This window comes from Pezoporus wallicus, unplaced genomic scaffold, assembly GCF_028554395.1.
Source record: "Pezoporus wallicus isolate ANWC-B61680 ecotype Strahan unplaced genomic scaffold, APGP_CSIRO_Pwel_v1 contig_8542, whole genome shotgun sequence".
Classification (NCBI taxonomy): domain Eukaryota; kingdom Metazoa; phylum Chordata; class Aves; order Psittaciformes; family Psittacidae; genus Pezoporus; species Pezoporus wallicus.
In genome coordinates this window covers 251,512-273,053 of record NW_026640148.1, presented here as the reverse complement: position 1 = coordinate 273,053, position 21,542 = coordinate 251,512, and the positions used below count along the sequence as shown (strand labels likewise).

At 47.0% G+C, this 21,542-nt stretch overlaps 1 protein-coding gene across 7 annotated transcripts in view; it reads right to left on the bottom strand.

The window, feature by feature from the left end:
* The window catches only part of GRIP2 (glutamate receptor interacting protein 2), a 239,420-nt gene that overhangs the window by 10,394 nt on the left and 207,484 nt on the right, over nucleotides 1-21,542 (bottom strand). For all 7 annotated transcript variants that reach the window (XM_057417663.1, XM_057417667.1, XM_057417669.1 and 4 more), the window contains exons 13-20: nucleotides 20,685-20,830; nucleotides 19,946-20,026; nucleotides 11,858-11,924; nucleotides 10,949-11,094; nucleotides 10,524-10,668; nucleotides 6,386-6,525; nucleotides 3,835-4,011; nucleotides 737-890 (exon numbers count right to left, since the gene is read on the bottom strand). In XM_057417663.1, coding sequence (XP_057273646.1) covers nucleotides 737-890; nucleotides 3,835-4,011; nucleotides 6,386-6,525; nucleotides 10,524-10,668; nucleotides 10,949-11,094; nucleotides 11,858-11,924; nucleotides 19,946-20,026; nucleotides 20,685-20,830 — 1,056 coding nt within the window. The remainder of the gene's footprint in view (nucleotides 1-736; nucleotides 891-3,834; nucleotides 4,012-6,385; nucleotides 6,526-10,523; nucleotides 10,669-10,948; nucleotides 11,095-11,857; nucleotides 11,925-19,945; nucleotides 20,027-20,684; nucleotides 20,831-21,542) is intronic.

Sequence of the window (21,542 nt, the reverse complement as noted above, 5' to 3'; positions counted from 1 at the left end):
CTATGGGGACTCTGGAGGATGTCAAGGGGAGAGTTGTAAAGCAACGAGGCTTTTCCACCACGTGTGGCTCGGCAAGGGTCAAATCCAGCAGGATTTTGACCCAAAGCAAGGGGCAGCTGCAGCCTCCTCCATGGGCTCAGGAGGTGTTGCAGGATTTCTCCCACACCAGATAAACCCAGGGATTATCTTGAATATGCTCACTCAATGTGGCTTTATTTGTGGTGCTGGAAGGGCCCAAGTGTGATGGAGAGAGATGTTCCAGCCAGAGCTTTGGGAGATTGTAACTTGGACATGAAATCTCATACTGGTCCTCCAAAAGCTTTGGTTGGCCTGTTCTGTTTCATGGCTGGTTTGAGCGGTTGTGTCTGGCCAACACATGCGAGAAGAGCCCTGATCATATCTATTTATCACACCCAAACCATGAAAACACTGCAGCCTTTACATAGCAAGGCAGGAGAATGAGACGGGGTAAGAACCTGTGGTCCATGCAGTTGAGACTGCCCTAACTTCAGACACAAATGTCCCTTGGCCATGGTAGAGGTGCCACAGAGCTACACCCAGGGTACCCTGGCAATGTGGAGGGGGTTCACCACCCCAGCACCCCTCCCCATGGCTGCCTGATGCCAAGATGGGGACATTGCTGGCCAATCCATCACATTCCCATGCCCCATTGTCCCAGTATAGTGACTCCCACATCTGCAGACGTTCCTCCCTGCCTCCTCCCACCCCTCCGTACCTGCTGGGCTTGTCCCAGTCATCTTCACTGAAGCTTCCATCCATGTAGGGGTAGTTTTTCCTGGGGTCCCCCGGAGGGGTGCTGCTCTTTTGCCTGCTGTGTCTCCATTCATGTGGATGGAGGGCTATTGCTGCAGCCTGAGGTATGTACGTACCTAGGGAAGGCAAGAAGGGGTGGAGAGAGGGAGGGTAATACCTGCTCAGAAAGCCCAACTGGCATAAGTCATGCTGAGCCAGGAGAGCCTCCTTCCTAAAGTCTCAAACCTGAGGCCGTATAGATTGCATACTGCTTCCATCTCAGTCATCCAAAAGGGATTGTTCTTCCCATCTCTTCTTGCTTTAACCAAAGCAACTTCTCAGGATGTTGTTACAAGATGCTCCATTTCGCCTTTGCTCCCCCACTTCTGAATACTTGTGGGTCTGGGATCCACACACACGGGATTACGTATACCCACAGATGCAGATCCTACCCCCAGCCAGCTCCAACCTTGGTTAACAGCTGCCGTTTCCACACTGAACCCAACAGAAATTGTGCTGCTGATGCAGCCACCTTTAAATACAGTGAGGCCTTCAAAGGGTAAAAGAAGATGCTGCCAAGCTTTCTTCAGTGTTCCCAACCCCATTTTTTTGGAAGGATTTGAAGGCTCAATTTCTATTGGGGGAAAAAAAAAATATCTTCGTTTAGATTCTCAACTGCCTTTGGGACTTAAGGGACATCACAAAAAAGTAATAGGATATAGAAGGACAGCAGCGAAGAAACTGCATCCAGAGCATCCAGAAGCAACAGCTTCCCTTCAACAAGTGTAATAGCACTGAGGGTACCTGGTGGTGGTCACCAGCTTCACTGTGCTCCACAGTGCTAAAGGAGGAAGATCCAGCCCTGATCCTGAGAGCTGCCAGGGAATTCCTGCAGCCAGCAGAGCCCTCCCGTGCCTTTGGGATCAGCTGGTGCAGGTGCGGAAAACTGCTTTGGGGATGTGTGTGAAAAGCAAGGAACAGGAGTTAAAACTCTGCTGGCTTGAGAGAAGGTGAGGCTCTTCTGTACCATGTTTGATAAGAGATCAATACGGGCTGTTGGGATGAAATCAGACACAGTTCATTACTTCTGTCCCCATGAGCTTTCCTGTACTGCAGTGTCTTACTCCAGAGATGCGAATCCACCACTACCAAGTCACAAGATCCCCACGTAGCTGCCTGGAGAGAAACCTTCCAAACCAGAGCATTCCTCAGCAGCATCGGTGCCATCTGCAGTGGAAATAAGTCTCCCAAGTCCCCTGCCCACTGTGTTTCAGAGAAATCCCCACAGCCTTTCCAAGAAGCATCGTGCACTTCCATCACACGCTGTGCCAAACGAACAGGACGAGCTAACAGGAGAAACACATCATTAAGGGAGACTTGACCTCCCAAACAGCTCAGAGCACTGGAAATACCCAAAGACAACGCCAGCACTTCCTTTGAAAATGCCAGGATCTGTTATTTCACTTAGCTGAGTGTTTCCTCCGTGTGTTTTTAAAGGTTAGACTGCTCTGGACTGCAACAGGTCACAGCAGTCAGGAGCACTCACTGCCTGCCAGAGCAGAGCAAGGTCCCTGGATGCGGGTCCCTGTAGTAGGTGGACAGCAGCGTGTGCAGGGCTATGTGCGCAGAGCTGTCACTTGGCTGCCTCTGTTTCACCTCCTCCTTCCAGAGGGATAGGCTGGATCCCTGGAATTCAGAGCCACCTGGTGGCACGTTCCCACCAAGCCCAGCACAGCCCAAACCCTTCCTTGAGCAGTTTCCTAAAGCTGTGGATGAACCTAAAACCCACAAGGCTGTAGAGCCAAATCTATAGTTCTCCATTTGGGATGTAAACCCCAATCTCCAGGCAGGTCTCCCTGCATCCTGCCTTCCCTGCGTATCCCATGGGCAACCCCACATGTCCTTCTCCCTTCCCTCTTCCCAGCACCACCATGTAGCCAAATGCAGTTGCCAGGGAAGAGGAGAGAGCTTCCCGAAGCAGAGTTGCAGCCTGTGGATGCTGGGCAGCTTGGCACCGGCCCCACTCCCTGGGACTCTGGGCTCAATTACTCATTCTCAATTTACCAGTCTAAACCCAGTGTCCAACTTGTGTTAACGTCCTAATGGATGGAGAAGGACTGCAGCATGGTGAAGGCCAGGGGAATCCTCCTTAATGAAGCCTCCAGTCCCAGATGCTTTCCCAAATTAAGACCTCAGACCAATGGAGGCTGAAGGAAGACACGGGCATGGTGGAAAAGACACCCATGCACTGCACCCTACCTCAGAGTGCAGTGAGCACAGGCACGCACCTTACTCAGCACACACTGAAGGTGCGTTGCTCCTGCAGCATCCCTCCCTGTTTTCATATTCTGCTCTGGACAGCAGTCTTTTCACCAATTCCCTTTGCAGAGGTGGTTCAGGGTTTGGTTTCGTTTCAACATGGGCTAATACAAGCTTATGTCATTAAATCTGAACTGGAAGCACTATTTTCCAGTGTTTTTCTCTGAATAAAAAACCTATTCCCATGACTAGAGTATCCTTCATCCCAATTCCATGTGTCTGCCAGAAGCCACAGCTGAATAAACCTGGCCTCAAAGACGTGTGTTCATCTGATCACTCACTAGAGAGTTAGAAATACTTTCTTGTAGTATTACCTTAATTATTCTGTTAAGTGAGTGTTTCTAGTCACAAGACACTCCCGTGGACTTTAAAACATCCTGAAGAGGATTAATATGTCCTATGCAGCCTCTCTGGGGAATTAGAAGTGAGCTATGGACCAAATACTCTATAAGACATACGGCCAGTGAATACTTCCTCTGATTATGTGAATTATGAAGTGCTGTAATGGTTATGAAAACGCTGTGAACAGTGTGATGCCATATAAGTCAGAAAAAATGTGCCAATAAAAACCTAAAGCAGATACATCAGCTCAGAGCACCACAGGAGTGCACTTTAAAATCCATTTTGTTCCTCGCTGGAAGCAAGAAGTCATGTAAATATGGTCAGACCACAGGCTTCAGCTCATATTCAGTCTCCAGGCAGATTCAGGGGCTCTGTCTGTCTTCACCTTGAGGTGCCTAAGACAAGACAACCCTGGCTTACCTTGGCTTCCATACCCAGCATCAATGCCAGAACCATCCCAGGAATCCATCACATTGTCCATGCTAGGAATTGTGCTGGAGTATATCTCAGACAGCTTGCTAGTTTTCTGGGAGTCAGTCAGGTCATCTTCTGGGTCACTCACTTCATTTATACTCCCCGACTTCTTGGGATAGGATTCTGAAACCAGAACACACTTCTTTAGCAGGCAGGAAGACCTGCACTGACATAGGGCCAAGCCCAGGTACTGTGAGTCTTTTGAAGAACCTCTTTCGCTCTTGCAAAGTAGCTGAGACAGGCATGTGCAATGTGGTTGAAAGGATTTAACGCTGCATTCTTAACTCAAGCTGAATCAAGAAATACCCTTCTGAGTTTTTAGCACATGGAATACATGGGGATTTGAGAGAGTTGGCACCTAATCTCAGTTCTCAAGCACACCTTCTTGTGCCTTTCATAGAATCCCAGCCTGGTTTGTGTTGGAAGAGAACTTAAAGCACATCCAGTTCCAACCACTTGCCATGGGCAGGGACCCCTTCCACTAGAGCAGCTTGCTCCAAGCCCCTGTGTCCAACCTGGCCTTGGACACTGCCAGGGATGGGGCAGCCACAGCTTCTCTGGGCACCCTGTGCCAGCGCCTCAGCACCCTCACAGGGAAGATGTTTTCCTAATACCTAACCTAAATCTCCCCTCTTTCAGCTTGAAGCCATTCCCCCTTGTTCTGCCACTCTACGTAGTCACGGTGCTGGCTGCAAACTTTCTGTTTTAATGAGGTTCCAACAATGCAACCTGGTCCCAGACTGTCACAGCTGAAACTATAGCCCCCTTCCAAGAATGTACAACCTCACATCAGCTCAAGGCTAACCACCGCCTCTCCAGAGAGAGTTTCATGACAATGAGGAATTCCTGGGCCTGGTATTTTGGGGCTGAATTTCCCCCGATTAGTGATTGGAAAATGGAAAGTTGAATACAGGTGATGAAGCTCAGACCTTCCCTTTCATTATTTTAGTACTAATAGGCCCTTATTATCATTATATCAAATTCCATTTCAGGTACCAGCTATGTATGGAATGGTTTCTCAGCACAAGCATTTCTTTGTACTGAATAGTTTAGAGTCCTTGCTGATTAGATGTCCTGTTAGCCTGATCTCCAACTCACAGAAACCGGGATGAAAAGCCCTCTGAAAGTCTTCGTCTGTCAATGAGGACAGATTATTTTACCAAACAAAGCCCCGAAGGTCCCTGTTTTCCGAGCATTCAGAAGATTGCTCCCCATGATTAACTCAAGATTACCTTGAAACTTCAATTACACCTGCTTCATTCTCAGAATGATTAACGAGGCTGCAACTGGCACTTGCATGTCAATTACTCCAGCGAGTGGCTGTGACAATGCTAAGTGTCAGCAGGGGGAATAAGGGGCATTTCAGACCAAGGATTGAGGTGCTTTGGTTGCAGGGAACGAGAGTGTGGTTTCTTGGGAAGGAATGAGCTCCCCACATCTACCTCTGCTTCCTAAATCCCCATTCCCTGCCTCGATTACCTGATTTGTAAAGCAAGTGCATTGCCACACGTTTGCAAACTGCTCTGAGGTCTATAGAAGTTTAGGAGCAATGCTACTTCATCAGATGCAGGACAGGCATCCCATGGGCCGTGCTTGCTTGGAAGAGCTTGATCACTGTATTTCTTCCAATTCCCATGGCACCATGGGCTATTGGCCAGGTAGGTCCAACTAAATCTAGAGACTGCAGAAGCATGGTGCAAAAAGAGATGGAAAATATGGGATGTGGGGAGAGACAGAAATGCAGCCAGAATGGATGAGCTACTTTCTGAACTTCATGAAACAGCCTCTGTTTGGCTCTGAAGTTTGCATGTTCCCTGGTTTCACCAATCCCTCCTCTGTCCCCCCCAAAAGTGACCTGCCTGTATTAAGTATGCTCCTGTTCTTGGATACCCTGTCACAAAGAACAGCATCAAAGCCACAGGGAGCTTGGAATGGAAATAAGAAGGGGATCTCTAGAGTGAAGGTAGATGCTTGGAAAGATGCTCTGACGACCCCAAGCCAGGAGAAAAGGTGGTAAAGATTTATTGCTAATTGGTTTCAAAAAGTCAGATTAAAGATGAGGGTTTTTTCCGTGGATTTTACCAGCTCGGAGTCCCCTTGGCTCCTTTTTTTTGGGGGGGGACACCACAAAACCAACAAAACAACAACAAAACCCTGCACTTTTCTACTTGCAAAGGCAATTCTGCTTCACTCCTGGATGAAACACGCTCACGGACAGGCAATAGCAGCGACAGCACAAGGGGTCAATCTGGACAGAAAATGATTACCAGCACTAATCCTGCTGTCTACTCTCTTCCCAGTACCAGAGACAGTCCCTGCGTTGCCTTTGGTTTACATCAGAGTCAGAAAACACACACCTTCCCCCTCTGTGCCCAGCCATGCCCCTGACCGCTGCCCTCATCTCACCTCCCAGAGCACACAAAGGAAAACCCACAGCGTTACCCACTCCATCGCACGGGATCCCTTCACTTTCCCACCCCAAACCGTCCCAACTCACTCTCCATCTGCTTCTTGATCTTCAGCGTGACCGTCTCTCCCGCCATCTGCAGCAGGTGGATGGCCTCGCTCAATGGCTTGCCCTTGAGGCTCACGTTATTAATCGCTAATATCCGGTCACCGATGTGGATGGCTCTGGTTCTGGAGAGAAAAGGCACTGTTAGAACCTTCAGAGAAGCGTTCTGCCTCTGTGAAACAGGCTGTTATGTTGTTACGTGGAGCAATAGCATGTTAAGTCTCTGCACTTTCAAATATGCCTTGGTTTTCCCTTGGTATACCCATGATTTCCTCTTCATTGCCACTAGCAGGAATCTGGGTCCCTCCCCATCTTCCACTTGTGTATATACATACAAATATGCACAGGAAAGTCTTCTTTCCTCAGATCCCAGGCCCCTTGAGACCTGGGACTGCAGAGAAGCTTACGATCAAAACTTCTTAAGGCAAAGGGTCTACACATTAAAAGCACAAGCATTTCCAGTGTGTGACGTCCACCAGACTGAAGGGCAGCTTCACTCTGATGGAAATAAGCTATAAGAAAAACATAGAAACCCACTGAAAAACAAGACCAAAACGGCCCAACACACACAGACCATGTGTGCAAGCAGCAGCTGAACTGGTTGCAGATCAGTTCATGATGTGTTTAAAGCTCACCCCTACACAGCTACACCTCTGTGACTTTCTCCATCAGGACCAGCACTCTAAGGAGCAGTTACTGTGTTGTATTGCACAGCTACGTTCCAGCACTGGCTTCTGCTCTCAGCTAAATACATCCTCAGGCAACAGCCAGGAACAAACTTCTCCCCCTTCTCCTCCATCCTTCCCCTCTGTGTCTGCCCACAGACAGGGTTCACTGTCTGTTTGCTGCAGCTCCAGGCAGAGCAGGATGTGCTCAGAGCTGGCTGCAAGGCAGGAGCTCATGCTTGCTGCTGGCTGGACCGAGCTCACGACACTCACACTCCCTAACGCCAGCAAGAGCAGGAATCCTGTCCTCCTCCAGCACTGCTGTAAGGTTCAGCTACCAGGAAGCTGTGTGATCGAGCCAGGAGGAGATGCACATCTGAACTGCAGCATCATTTTCTCTATGGCAAAGTGCTGCTCTTAGGCACATCTCCAAATTCTCCAGCAGAACTGGGATTTAGTGTGCTGTCACAGGCAAAACAGCTGCTCATCTTTCCCCAAACGATGAAACTTTGGTAGACACACTGCTTTGTTTGGAAGCACCTGTTACATACACATCACATTGGGAAACGTAGGCAAACAGCAGGCTGGGCTGTTTGGTCTGCTGCTGCTGCAATACTTGGACATCGCATAACGGTCCCACCAGCCACTAGATGTCCGTCTCGGCCCATCCAAATCAGCCTGGAAAAGCCTTCAGGGAAAACTTGTGCATTCAAATAAATCACAGATCAAACTGGAACAGCAGCATTTGCCTTCAAAGTTTCATCTACATGGTCATAAAAAAGTCAAGCTTAACTGCTGGCAGTTTAGTGGTGATCCTTGGCTCACGGCAGGGGCTCAGCATCTGAGGGCATCCTGCTATAGCCCTGAACCCAGCATGGGACACATCCTGTACCCAAGGCAATAGCCCAACAGCCCGTGTCTGAGCAACACGACTGCTCTGCAGAAACTGTGAAAGTCCCTCAGCAGGGGAAAATAGAGGAACTATTAAAGAGAAAGGTCACGTTCAGCAAGGTGGTTTTCTCCAAGGGGGGGGGGAAGTAAATCAAGGTCCAGTCCTTTCATCTGCCCATCTCCCCGCACCCTTGTGCCGAGCAGGAGGGACAGAGAAAGCTGTTCCTAGCGAATGATCCTTGTGCCTCTCCATTATCACTAACAGCCCTTAATTCACCTCAAACACAAACCAGCCCAAGAGAACAGCAATAGAGGAGTTGCAAGGTGTAAAAGGGGCTGCAGACACACACTGGAGAAGGGGTGGCTGCACGCACATGGTAGGGATTTACATGGCACATGGGCAGAGCCACCACCCTTCCCTCCCTGCCAACGTGGGTTGGTGCTGAGCACTCCTGGACAAAACCCTGCAGCAACTCCATGTATTTGACCAGGCAGCACCAGAGGATGGGCAGGCACTTTAAAATGCCGGCAATAGCCCCAGATTGCTTTTGGAGAACCATTACACTGTGACCAGCATTGAACAACATTGTTCAGACATACTCCCTTTCCCAAGAAGAGAGAAAACAAGCTCCATGGCCTAAGCTAAAGCTACCTGCAGGCACTGAAGGAGGGGAAACTGAGACTACGCATGGGAGAAAGCCACTGCTCAACACCAACCAACAGCCTGAGCTGCCTCTTGTAGGTTTCTGTAAGACCAGACACGTACAAGGAGAAAAATGTTCCAAGGACAAGATAAACCCAAAATCATCCAGATCTGGAGCCTTTTCAGCTTAGACAGCATGTCACCCATTGTGACAAACGTGTGACAGATCATAGAGGACACCCTGCCTTCGCATCACCAAGCGAGCAGCCTGAGCCGCAGCACAGGCCAGTGCCTTTACATGAGCTGCCAGCACATTCCCTTTATCAGACAATCGGATCTGGTCCACCCTGTGCTAGCGCTGCTGAAATATGTCCTGTGCTCCATCACAGGATCCATGATCAGCCAGTCACAGATCTGGGTTGAAATCAGTGCCCTTCAAAAACCCTTACTTTCCTGCAGGCAGCCTTCATCCCAGTGCTCCTCACCCTCCCCACAGTGAGCCAAGGTTATCCGGAGAAATCCCCGCACTGCTCCATCCCCACACCACTCCTCTGCACTGTTATTTGTTAGTTAGGAACAGTGAACACGCTGAGTGGCTCCTCTGCTCTTCTCAAAAGGCTTTCCATCCCTTACTGCCTGCCAGCTCTTCCTCAAAATCCAGTGGTACTGCAGCACTAACCTGTTTCTCCATGGAGTAGTCATTGATGTGTATCTGAGTTCAAAGCAGGAACAGCCACAGCATTGCAAAGGGAATTGAGAGAAACAAGGGTACAAAGCTGTCTTCTGACACCTGACAGTGTTTGGGCTTTCTGCCTTTAACCTCTCTCAGGCCAGGCTGCAGTTACAGTGCAGAACTGCTATGCAGAAAAGCCTCAGATACTCTGGCTATTATTTTCTAGGGGAAAAGCCTGAATCCTATAGCGGCAAGCAGTGATATAAAATCCCCAAAGAGAAGAATCACTAATAAAGTCCATCCCTCTTTCTTACTTCTCGGGAGATGCTAATGTTCTGCTTTCTGTACCAAAGAGAAGCAATGGAAATGTGCAGCAGCATGCATGTAGAGAGCTCAAGGAACCCAGTGCAGAATGAGGCACTGGGCTTTTTACAGCCCAGCTAAGAGGGAGTGTGGCCTTGAAATAGAAAGAACCAAAAGGCCAGGTCTGCAGTCAAACCTGCCCAAGGTCTAGCACTTTGCACCTAATTGCTGCTGTTCTGCCATTTCTGGGCTGCTGAAATGATCTATTTACAAATCACAGCTACCATATAGACAGATTAATTATGATACAGTGTATGACGCAGTTCCACCTTATATCTCAGCATTGTCCTGATCCTTTAAATCCCACAGAGGCACACAGATTCAGACACAGGCACGCACACAGTCAACATTCCTCACTGCTGAAGGTAAATCTGCACCTACATGCATGCAGTATAAATGTCTGCTGCTTGAGGCACGTCAGCCCTGCACTGAGGTATCTCCACATGCACAGGCTAAACAATCAGCAAGAATGGGCCAGAAGACCCCTGAGATCTCTGGCTTCACCAGGACAGAGCACTGCCATGGCCATAAGCTGTAGTTTAGGAATAATGCAAGTCCCAGACAGAAGTGGTTTTATGGGCACTCTCCCCATGCAAGATATGGAAGCGAAATCACAGACCAGGAAAGCACCCCCATGGAAGAAGGGCAGATAAGTTCCTGGCTGCTGCATTCAACTGACTCACTGGATCTGACTTTTCCAGAGTGCCTTGCTTTAAGCCACTCTCATTGCCCTGACAGCACTGTCCCAACCACCCTGCTTCACAGTGCTTGGTACCATCACAGCACCTTTCCTTTTTAGCAGACTAAAACACTTAAGAAGAGGGAAGACTAGGCAAAGTTCAAGATCCCATCCCATGTCAAGTCAACCCTTCTGCCCCCAGACCTCACCTTTCTGCCAGCCCTCGTTTGGTCAAGCCCGAAATGACAATAGGATCGAAAGGTTCCTCTGTCCCAGAGATGGTTATTCCCAAGGGGCCACCGTAGCGCTTCAGTTCCACTGTGTAGATAATAGCACCAGTTGTCTCCTGCTCGTCTGAAAGAGAAAACAGGGATGGTGAATTTTGCACTGAAATAGGTCACAGGGAAGACTGTCAGCATTTAGAAGTGAAAGCCTGAGGTTGTCAGCCATGCTCAGACCAACCTGGATTTTAACCTTCCAGACTCCATTTAAGGGCAGAATAATAAAAATAGACTATAATCAATTGGAAAGTGGTGACCGGACAAGCAGAGCCCTTATCTTTGTTAGTTTGCACTACCTATTGGGAAATGTCATTACAGTGGACAGGCACCAGTTTGCATCAGGATTTCTGTACCAGAGTTATCTTCATCCTTCCGAATCTTCAATTTGACCAGGTCTTCACATTGCCTTAAAATCTGCACAGCATCCTCCATTGAGCAATTGTCGAGTCGGATGTTATCAATGGCTAACAGCTTGTCTCCGGGCTCCAAGGTGCCAGTTCTACGTGGAAAGGAAAAGAAAACTAGAAATACATTTGTATTTGCCTTTCAGGTCCCGTGACATATTCAGTCCTGCGGTGGCAATGACAATATTAACTTCTTGCTGGCCTTGATCTGAGAAACAACCATGAACAGGGTCTGGGATAACTGTAATTTAAAGAAAGGAAGCTTGTGCAGAGCATGCTTCAACACAGAACAAGGCAGGAAGATCAGATATACAGCCTGGGTAACCTACAGCACTAAAAAATGCCTGATGTTTAACTGGGAGATATGCTACCTCTTATGGAAACTCCTGTATGAGCACTCAAAAAAAGAACCGTGCAGCAGCACTGAATTCCTTTGAAAGCCTTGCTATGAAGTGCTGGGATCAGAGGTGAAGTCAATAAACCCTGAGTTATTTGCACAGTTCATCAGTGCTCATAATTCACTCACTCCGTTCACCTGAGCAGGAACTGAGACATGGCAAACTACCTGATGAGCCACAGCACCTTATGGGTTATATGAAGCCATTTACTACATGCTCTTAAATGCTAAACATCCACCTCTTACAGGGTCAGCAGACATCTGAACCAGTGGCTCAACTCTCTTCAATACAGTTTTCTTTGCAAACCCTACTCTGGTCTAAGAAAAACCTCTATGGTTGATATGTCCTTGATGCTGGCAAAAATCAGACCCATGTGCTAGTGCCTGGGCTTCATTCTACCTCTTATTACTGGGCTGAATGTTTTGCAGTGGGTCTGGCTGAGGGGGGATTCTGCACTCACCTGTGTGCTACGCTCCCCTTCTTGATGTCAGAGATGATCAAAGGTTCCCCAGGCTTTCTGCTTGCAGCTGCAAGAGAGACACATGGTACAAAGCTTGGCATTGGGTCTGTTATCTAGGATGGGGGTGGTTCATGGGGAGAAGGAGTCATAAGGAAAGGGAATTTATATTCCTTTGACAAAACAATGCTGTGAAGCCATACCAGGAATAAAAAGCAGTAAATCCCTGTAAAAGTTTGTTGGTTGCCCTTTGCCCACATTAACTAGCTGCTCCCTTCAGACTCCTCCTGAGGGGGAGAACATGTGGTATCCAGCAGCAAGAGGTGGGATTGCCTCATCCCAGCACTGTTAAAAACCAGCTCACCCACATTTCTGACCCTCCCAGCAAGTGAATCAATGGCTGTGGCAGTATCGGACATTAGCACGGGTGCCTAGGGAGTACCTCACTCAGTGCTGTGATTAATATGAGCATTTCTGTGCTCTTAAAGGAAAGTGGGCTGGGTAATCTTCCAAGTGGAAAATAACCCAGGAAAAACAAGATAAACCACTGTTCTCCAGCTGGATCAGCTCCTCAGATCACTTCAGCATACAAGCAGGTAAAGCAGGGCTGGTCTCAGTGCTGCAGCTGGAAAGGGGTAGTTTCCAGCTCTTCTCTCCTGACCCTGATAGCTTTTTCAGCCCACAAGAGATGTGAGTTCACATCTCTGAGAGCATTCACTTTTTCAGGTTTGCCTGCAAGACCTGCTGCTGTCTTGAGAAATCCAAGAGATTTATGATTCAAACCCCCTTGACCTCTCTGCCATCCGCACACCAACCATATGCCAAGAGCATCCTTCTCACGCCACATCATTCCCTCTCACCTTGCCACGGGAATTGCATCACCCCATTTAAAGCTGACAGATCTTCTCTCCCTGCGTAGGAAGGAAGAAACTTGCTGCATCTGAACAGATCAGGCGCAGGTCAGAGATTAAAACATCTGTGAAGCACATCATCATTGACTACACACAGATCCAGCTGCCTGAACAGCAGTTAGAGGGCACTCCACAGTGTCACACATAAAGGAATAAGCTCTTCCTCTTATCAACCTCCTTGCCCTAGATTTTTTCTGTTGTTTGCATTCATTTATGAGGTTTAAAAACATATGTGCTAGCCTGTCACCTGTAAGGATATCCTCTGCCAGGTTTACAGAAGTAAACCTTCTGTACTGCGGAGCAAAAAGACAGCCAATCTCAGCTGTGGCAGGGCTGAGTATAAAAGTTAGGTCAGGCAGTGAAGAGCAGAGTGTAACTGATTTTGTAATGGACACAACAATGTGATTGCTGAATGACACACAGCCTGGAAGAACCATCTTCCCCAGTGCTTTACTGGAGTGTAGTGCCAGGCAGTTTTGGTCTGGACATTCATGTTCAGATTGTGTCTGCATGTCAAAGAGAAGTGGATGAGTTATGGAGATTCACTGAGGGCTCATATTCAACCTGTCCACAGCATGAACCAGCCAGCAGATAGACAGACACACCCTGGGCAGAACTGAGCAGTGGGATGGAAGGATGGGATACAGCAGCTAAAATCAACGCAGAAATCCCCCCTCTGATTGAGAAGGCCACACACCATTGACTAACAGCACAGGGGACAGAGATGTATCACCCTGTGACTACTATTGCTGTTCTCTTGCTCAATATAGGAGATGTATTTGCTGCTGAGTGAGGTGTAGAATGCTATGGTCTAAGCAGCAGTGATGGGTGGCCCTGTTAGCACACCCTGAGCCCTGGGTCGGGCTGGCATCGCTGCATGTGTAATAGCTCCCTAGCCTGGTTCTGTCAAAACGAGCCAGGTTAGCAAAAAGACTTTTCACTGCAAGGGTTGTTTACTGGTTTCAAAGCAGAAGCAGTGTGACAGAAAGAGGTTAGGGAGGATCTCCACAGTCCTGGTGCTGGGATGGGGATGACCATCTCTAAACCTGACCCAGCCACAGCCACAACAGTATGTCCAAAGACTGTAGACACTCAAAAGAGCAAAGAGCGGGGAAAGCAAAAACAAAAGGCAAGTATAGACAATGATATTCCCCCAGCCCTGCAGAAATGGTGTTTATCCCAGTGTCTGCCTTACACGTGGTGGGATCCTGCCCGCAGGCAGTCTCTGAGCACAGTGAGACCTCATCCTTCTGCAGCTTTGCAATCGGTGTCAGCACTGAACACAGCACAAGCTTCTGTATCAGAAGCAAAAGTGACAAACCAAGAGCCAGGAGGAAACTAAGTAAGTTTCAGGAAAAATGAGTCTGGGTTTTGTTTGCAGGTTTTCCTGGAAGTTGTGCTTTCCAAATGGCTTTTCTTAAGGCTTCAGTTAAATGGAAGAGCCATGTATAGTTGCATACGACTGTTCCTGCCATCCGAGTACCCATATGGAAATAAACAGCAGCCCTCTGCCAGGCTGGATGGGGCTTCGAGCAACCGGGTCTAGTAGAAGGTGTCCCTGTCCATGGCAGGGGGTTGGAAATGGGTGAGCTTTAAAGGTCCCTTCCAACCCAAACCATTCTGGGATTCTATGATCTTATGATTCACTGAAGTGGTGGCTCAGTCTGGGGCTGCGTTAGATCTGCATTAGACCTGCATTAGATATGCAGATCTCTGGTGAGATTTTAGATAAACCGATTTGCCTACAATTAAAAAATAAATTAAATGACATTATCATTTTATTAGAGCTGTGGCCTTTGGAATTAAGATACTTGCACTGATGAATAAAGTCTTTTTATCCATTTATTTCTGCTGTCAGTGTGGTTATTTCTCTTCAAAGGACATTGCCTTGGTACCTCTGCTGCAGGAAGACATGGTTTGGGTACCAAGACTTGCCTTTGGGGTCTTGATTTCCTGTCTGTACGATGGAGACGGAAGCAAAAGGAGTCAGGGGGAGAGATGGATCGAGGCACAGAGACAGAAGCTGGTGAGCAGAAACCCATGACCATGCTCTCTTCTCAGCAGCGGTTCTGGTCATGGCCTCCATGTGCCAGGGCAAACCACTTCAGTTGGAAGAAGCAGCTCTTTTTCAGATCCATCTGTATTTTTTGGGGGGTTATCAGTACAAAACATAGCTCAAATCTGCTCCAGTGGCTCAGAGAAAGCTCTATAAATCAACAGCTGGTGAAGGCAGAAGCATGGAGTGGGGAAGAAACTCAGACTGAAACCACTGCTTGGCAGTGGTGACAGAGCAGTGATAAAAAGGTGAATTGATCAATACTGTTATTTACTTTTTATAAATTGCTTTCAGTCTCTCGCCACCTCTGCTGGGATTCTGGCTCACTTGGCATTTACTCTGTGATGGATGACAGGGCCAGAAACACATGTCCAGTTTGTGGTTTTAATAGAATGCATAATGACTCCGATTGGTAAATTATTCCCCTCCAAGGAGCACGAGCACATCTCACACGCATCAGCCTGTTACAAATGCCCTTCGTTATTGACCAAGCCAAAGCAGCTCCCTGCCAAGGTGTAATTAAAGAAACTATAACCTTGGGTGGCATGGTTTAGTGGGGGGTGTCCCTGCCCATGGTGGGGGGGTTGGAACTAGATAGTCTTAAGGTCCTTTCCAACCCTAACTATTCTATGATTCCATAATAATGCCATAAGAATACATTTAAGAAAGGAAGCATTTATACATAGGGAAAACCAAACAAAATTAGAAAGCAAATAAACTCAGGATAGCTAAGGAATAGGAATTAAAGCAAATCAGACTTGATTACCAAAAGTGAAAATCAAATCCCAGTGCCCAGCTTTTCCCACTATCATTCATTAGTTTTAGCAGCAGCAGCATAAATCACCAGTGCTACCAGCAGGATATTTACCCCTCTGCAGATCTATTTCCTCTCAAAATCTCCAGGTAGCAAAACCAGGACAGAACATCCCACTCTGGTAAAAGCACCAGAGTGAATCAGCCGCACATCTCAGTTGAAGCTGCAGTGATAGTGAGGGGGTCGGACAGGAGGCTGCTGGGCACATTGCTGGGCTGGTGGCAGGTCCCAGGCTAATCCAGCACCAGCAAAGCTAGATTTCCTCAGCTCAACAGATCCATCTCCTCACTAGGACAGTGATTACGCTGCTTAAGTGACTTAATCAAAGTCATCTATCTACCTAAAATCCGGTTTTATCGCCTGCAAGCAGATATACTGCTTACTCCTTATCTGCAGTACTTCATGCCAAGGGCACAGGAATTGATTTGTAAAGATATATAAAGGTAATTTGATAAACTATATAAAGCATTAATACGCATCTAAACCGAATGGCACTTCCAACACCTGTTTCAACAGCAACACCAACACACCTGTACCCTGCAGCAAATTTCACAGCTAGCCCTTGGAGAGGCTATTTGAGGCAGACCAAAAAAACCCAGCCAGACACAAAGAGCAATCTTTTGTGTAATCAACCACCATTTTGCAGAGGCTAATAACAAATCCATATCTTATTTTAAGAGGTTAGGTATTGAACATACAATAATACACAACTATTAGCTTCTCACTGCTGGAGATTTTAATTTGTGAGAGATTTACAGAAAACCTACAAAGGCATAAACTGTGCCATTAGAACTGAATGCAGCCAGCAAGATTAGAGCACTTAAGGCATGTGTTCTGCTAATGGAGATGAGTCTTTCAGGCTAACAAGAACTGACCGTTCACATCCCTGTGTCAAAAATCTCTGCATCCCCACCACTCAAAGGACCTCAGAGGTCCCTGCAAACAAGTGAACTCCACAGCCCACACAGCTCTGAACCACACGGAGCCGAAAGGACTTCACACTTTGCTCTGCAACCAAAGCAACTGGTTTACAACCAAACGGAGCCTTGGACAGAAACTGAGACAATGGAGTATGGAGAAAATGAGACCAATTTTGTTGGTTTCTTGCCCCTTCACCCCTGGATGAAGTGCACAGAAGCAGCGCAAACAGAGCAGCTTCAGTGGTTTGCTTTGCTACTTCTCATTTAGCAAATGTAGGAGACTGAAGTGAGGCTTGAGGGCACTGAGGTGCCACATTAATACAAAGCACAGTCAGTAAGAGACTCACCCCTTGGATTTCCTATTCATCCTTTGGGGAATGGAAGAGGAAATAATCGTATATGCATATATTTGCACAGTGCATCTTGATTTTATGCATCCTTTTGCCACGCTGTACTTAAGTAGGGGGAAGAAACCCATCTGTGTGCATAGATCACAACCAGGGGCTTACTCATCCCAAGCTTTCTCTTTATGGAAAACCCTGAGACCTTGGAGAAGACAAAATGCCCATAACAAACATCTGCCCCTCACCAAGAGCAAGCACAGAACCTCCCTGTATGTTCATCCAAGACAGAACCTCATACAGAAACCTCCTGGGTTTTCAGCCCTTTTATGAGGCTCTCCAGCAGATTTATAACTCCTCCTGCAGCCAGCTCCACTACAGGAATTCTTCCAATGCATCCATCAAGAACCCTGCTCTCCTCACTGCTTTACTTAGGCCCATCTTCCAATTAGCTCTGAGAGCCACAGCACAGCAAGAACTTGATCGCTTTTATTTCTGTAGTGCTCCTCTGATGAGGTCGTAACACTTTATGCCCATTGTAAGAAGGCAGCAGCAAACCTTCCCAGACACAGGAATTAACTACAGATGAGCCTTCTAACGCGAGATCTAAACCTCAACCAATGCAACTCATCTTTCATTTACAGTGTAGCTGGACCACAAAGGTTAGGAACAAACCCAATTCTGTGGCCACAACAGCATAGAGGGTCTTTCTACTGACCCCTCTCCAGCTTGTCATCTATTTAACATGCCCCTGTTTCAGAGAGTAGGGACCAGGGATCCAATGTGGGAGGCCAGTAAACCAAGTCCCCTACCTTAAAACAATACTGTGTCAGAAGGAAAGCTGTAAAAGCTGTTTCTAGATCTATACAAGCATTCAAATCTGCAGAACCAGGAGGAACTCAGCAAAACAGAGTTATTTTTACCTCTTTTCTTTTGCCACTTGCATGCACATCATGTCTCTGCAGGAGGTACTTACCTTAAGGCTGTTTGCTTTGGTTTTAATGTTTGAAACTGGTATATTTACCTGCCTGGTCAGAGGCAGAGTGACAAAATTAAGATCTAATTTGCTAAGGGTCATGTGGACATACGCTTATACAGACCAGTATATGAAAACACAATTAAGATTCAAGTAGCATTTCCTCCTTGCCACTGCACATTTTCTGGATGGCTGTCTTTTGCTCCGTTTGTAAATACAATTTTGGCTTTGACTCAGCAAAGGACTGAAATATACCTTAAGTTTATGCGCATGCGTTACTCAAACAATGTTCTGCAAACATGTTGAACAATCAGAGAGATCAGATCTATTTTAGTGTTTAAAAATCGCTCTGTAGTTGGCTAACGGGTACCCAACTATTTAAAACCCAGGGGTGAGTTTCTCTTTATGTAGCAGGGGTTTCTAAACAGTGTGCAAAATCGATTCTTTAAACAGATTTCAAATGAAAAACTTTTCAGCATATAACTACGTTTGAAGTGTAAATGCATATCTGAGACAGACCCCATTTAAGTGAGAATCCTCAAATTAAAACTCTTGCTGGCAACTCCTGGGGTCATTTTGCTCACCAGCCCCAGATACAAACTAAGCTTTGAAGCTTAAATGGGGTGAAACCCAGCCCATGCTCAAGCCAGAGGTTTTTTGCTACCAGATCCATCATCCTAGGTTGCTACCTGAGATCATAATGCCAGCGTAGGGAGCTGGGCAGTGGGCTGGGAACCCAGCATGGGTTGGGATGCTGTGCCGTGTCCAGCTCCCCCACCAGTGAAATGTCAGTACAGGTAACCCCCTTGCCCTCAGAAAGCACTTTGATGTCTTCAGACAGTAATTGCTACCAAGCCAAATGTTAAACACTGTGCTGTTATTTCTCAGGATTACCCTTGTGGCACGAATAGGGGAAGCTGGGAAGAGGGAGAAGAAATAACACAGGGCGCAAAGCCACCCTGCTGTCGATGTTCAAGTCACTCCTGAGAATAACCCCACTTAGACCAGAAGACCTGCAATTAACTCGCTAGCTAATGTTGTAAATGCCAAGAGGTAATTGCAAACAACTCATCTATTTTAATGAATTCTCCTTTTAAAGTGTCCCTAGCAACTCCATTCCCCAGACACAGCTGGGTCCATGCTTTGAGGGCTTAGACACAAGATCCCATCACTGCAAGATCCCATCACAAGCTGCTTTGTTTCAGCTCAGAGGTGGTGGCAGCCTCCAGGCATGGCAAATCTGAGATGATTCAACTCTGTTTACCCACCAGTGAAAGAGGGATCAGAAAGGAAAAGTTCACAGATGCAAGGCATAACAACAACCCCAAGTTAGCCAAAAATCTGGGACAGATCTGCCCATCTCGTCTCCTTACAGCATCCTCTACAAAGAGGCCAAAAGGCCTTTAAATTAAAGGAGGGAAAGATAATTAATGAAGAGTGAGGAGAGAAAGGGAAGAAGGTTTATGTCTCATTCTCTTAGTGCCCACCAAGTCCTGGCACACGGACCTCCTTCACCACAGCTGGGGTTAGTCAATGCAACAACTCCTGGCAAACCCTGCCCAGCACCCTCCTGAACCCTCAAGTGCCTTCTTCCCCCACCTCTTACGCCCTTTATTCTCCTCCTCCTCTTGGCAGTTTCCCTTCTGTACCCTTTAAGCTGCGGGTTCACCTCACACTTGCTCTCCTCCCTCCAGGTTGCCCTGCAAGAGTCCCACCAGACCCAGGCAATACCTCTTTAAAAGGCACATAATACAACTGTGAGCAAGGAAGTAAACATGATATTAAATATCAATATCATATAATATAACTATATAAGTCTGCAGCACAGACCAACTGATCGGTTGAGACACATCCTTTGCCCCAGCCCTTCATGCAGCTGCCCTACTCTGCAGTCACCAGCTTGTGGAGACAGGAGCCGCACATCTAATTCAGTTTGGGATAAATCACAAGCACTATGAGTGCAACCAGGAAACCCCACATCATCAAAGCTCTCTCCATTGGGACCCCTCTGATGTGCCAGAGTGGAAAGCAACAGTTCTTGTAACCGCTAGCACAAGTCTGAGCAATACTTACAGCTGATTGTAATTCCAAGCTCTACTCCTCTTTTCTTGGGCAATTTAACGTGAAAAGTACCGCTGCTGGGTATAACAGACTCTATAAACCCAAAAACAGACAAGAAAGAAAAGAGGAGAAAAAGACAGTTTTCAGTTGCATGAATGGTTTCTTCAGACCCAAGGAAAACAAGCCCATAAAGCTCAGCTTTACTGGTTCAAAGAAGGTCGTTATCTGAGGCCATGAAGAATTTAGGTTAAAATTTGGATTCTCATTAAAAATACATGTTCTGAACATCAAGTGAAGTGCTCACATCATGCTGCATTTCAAGACCGAGGCAGTCTATCAATGTTAAAGGAAAACAATGTCATTTCTTTTCTGGTTCAATATAAAGCTGCACTCTAGCCCCAGCCAGTACCTTGGGCTCCCTCCTTGTGTCAAGGCTATGAATTAACATAAATATTAGTCATATTAATGACCAAATATTTAAAGTGCAGGTGGCCTTTTTATCCACTCCTTGGCTTCTGTCAGCCAAATGAGCACAGGGCATTTATGAAAGGATCAGAAGTACCCTCCATCTCAGTGCACATTAGAGGACAACAAGAAATGGCAAAGGTCTCACAAGGTCTTCTTGCTCTTCCCTCCAAGCTGCAGGGAAAACCTCTTGTATTTATGAGAATAAAGTCCCTCCTATGGGTTAGCAAAGCCCCAGGCAGAGTTCTGCGGGTAGTGAGGAGCAGCAAGCCCTTTGGCAACATACCTGCAACATCAAATTCAATCTCGAGCACCACTTTGTTTGTGAGCGCAGCATCACGCAAGAGCTGATTCGCTTCCTCCATAGTCCCGTCCTCAGTCGCAATGCCATTGATAGAAAGGACTCTGTCTCCTACTTGTAGCAGCCCACACCTGCAGTCCACATTGGGGAAAAAGAGGGAAAGGGAAACAAGGAGGCAGGGAAAAAGGAAAGGAGAAAAAACAGCCCCACAGCCAGCCATGAGTTACTTTGCCCAACAAATCTGTTACAAGATACACAGAGTAGAGACAAATCCTGCAGAAGTGGCCCAAAGGGCAGATAACTCATTCTGCGATGCCCATCCCAATGCCAAGAGCCTCTGGAAGGTGACAAAGCAGCAAACCCTTGTGGTTTGCTTGTGTTCAGACATACTTTGCTCCTAAATAACCTTTTTAGGGCACATTTCCTGCAACTTCCAGAAAAAAAAAAAGGTAAATAAAATTAACTCTCCCTTTTCTAAAAGTCAACACTATGGCCAAGAGATGAGAGTGATAAATGCAAGGGCATGTGCCCTTTGACCCTATCCTACCCTATTTCCATGTGCCCGCACACTCTGAAACCCAATGGCACTGAAAATCACAGATTCCTCTGCTTAATATATGCCTAATACTGAAGCTACAATCCAATGAATGCACTGAAACGTCTCAGTAAATTGGATAATCATTTATCCCTTGCAATTCTGGAAGCCAAATGTACATTGATACCTTTTAACTGCCTCAAAAGACCAATATTACTCTGATGTGAAAGCTCACCACAGCTGGCCCTTTGGGGGTTTTGGTTTAGATCATCAGGGGAAGAAAATAACGATGGCAAGGCTACGTTGGA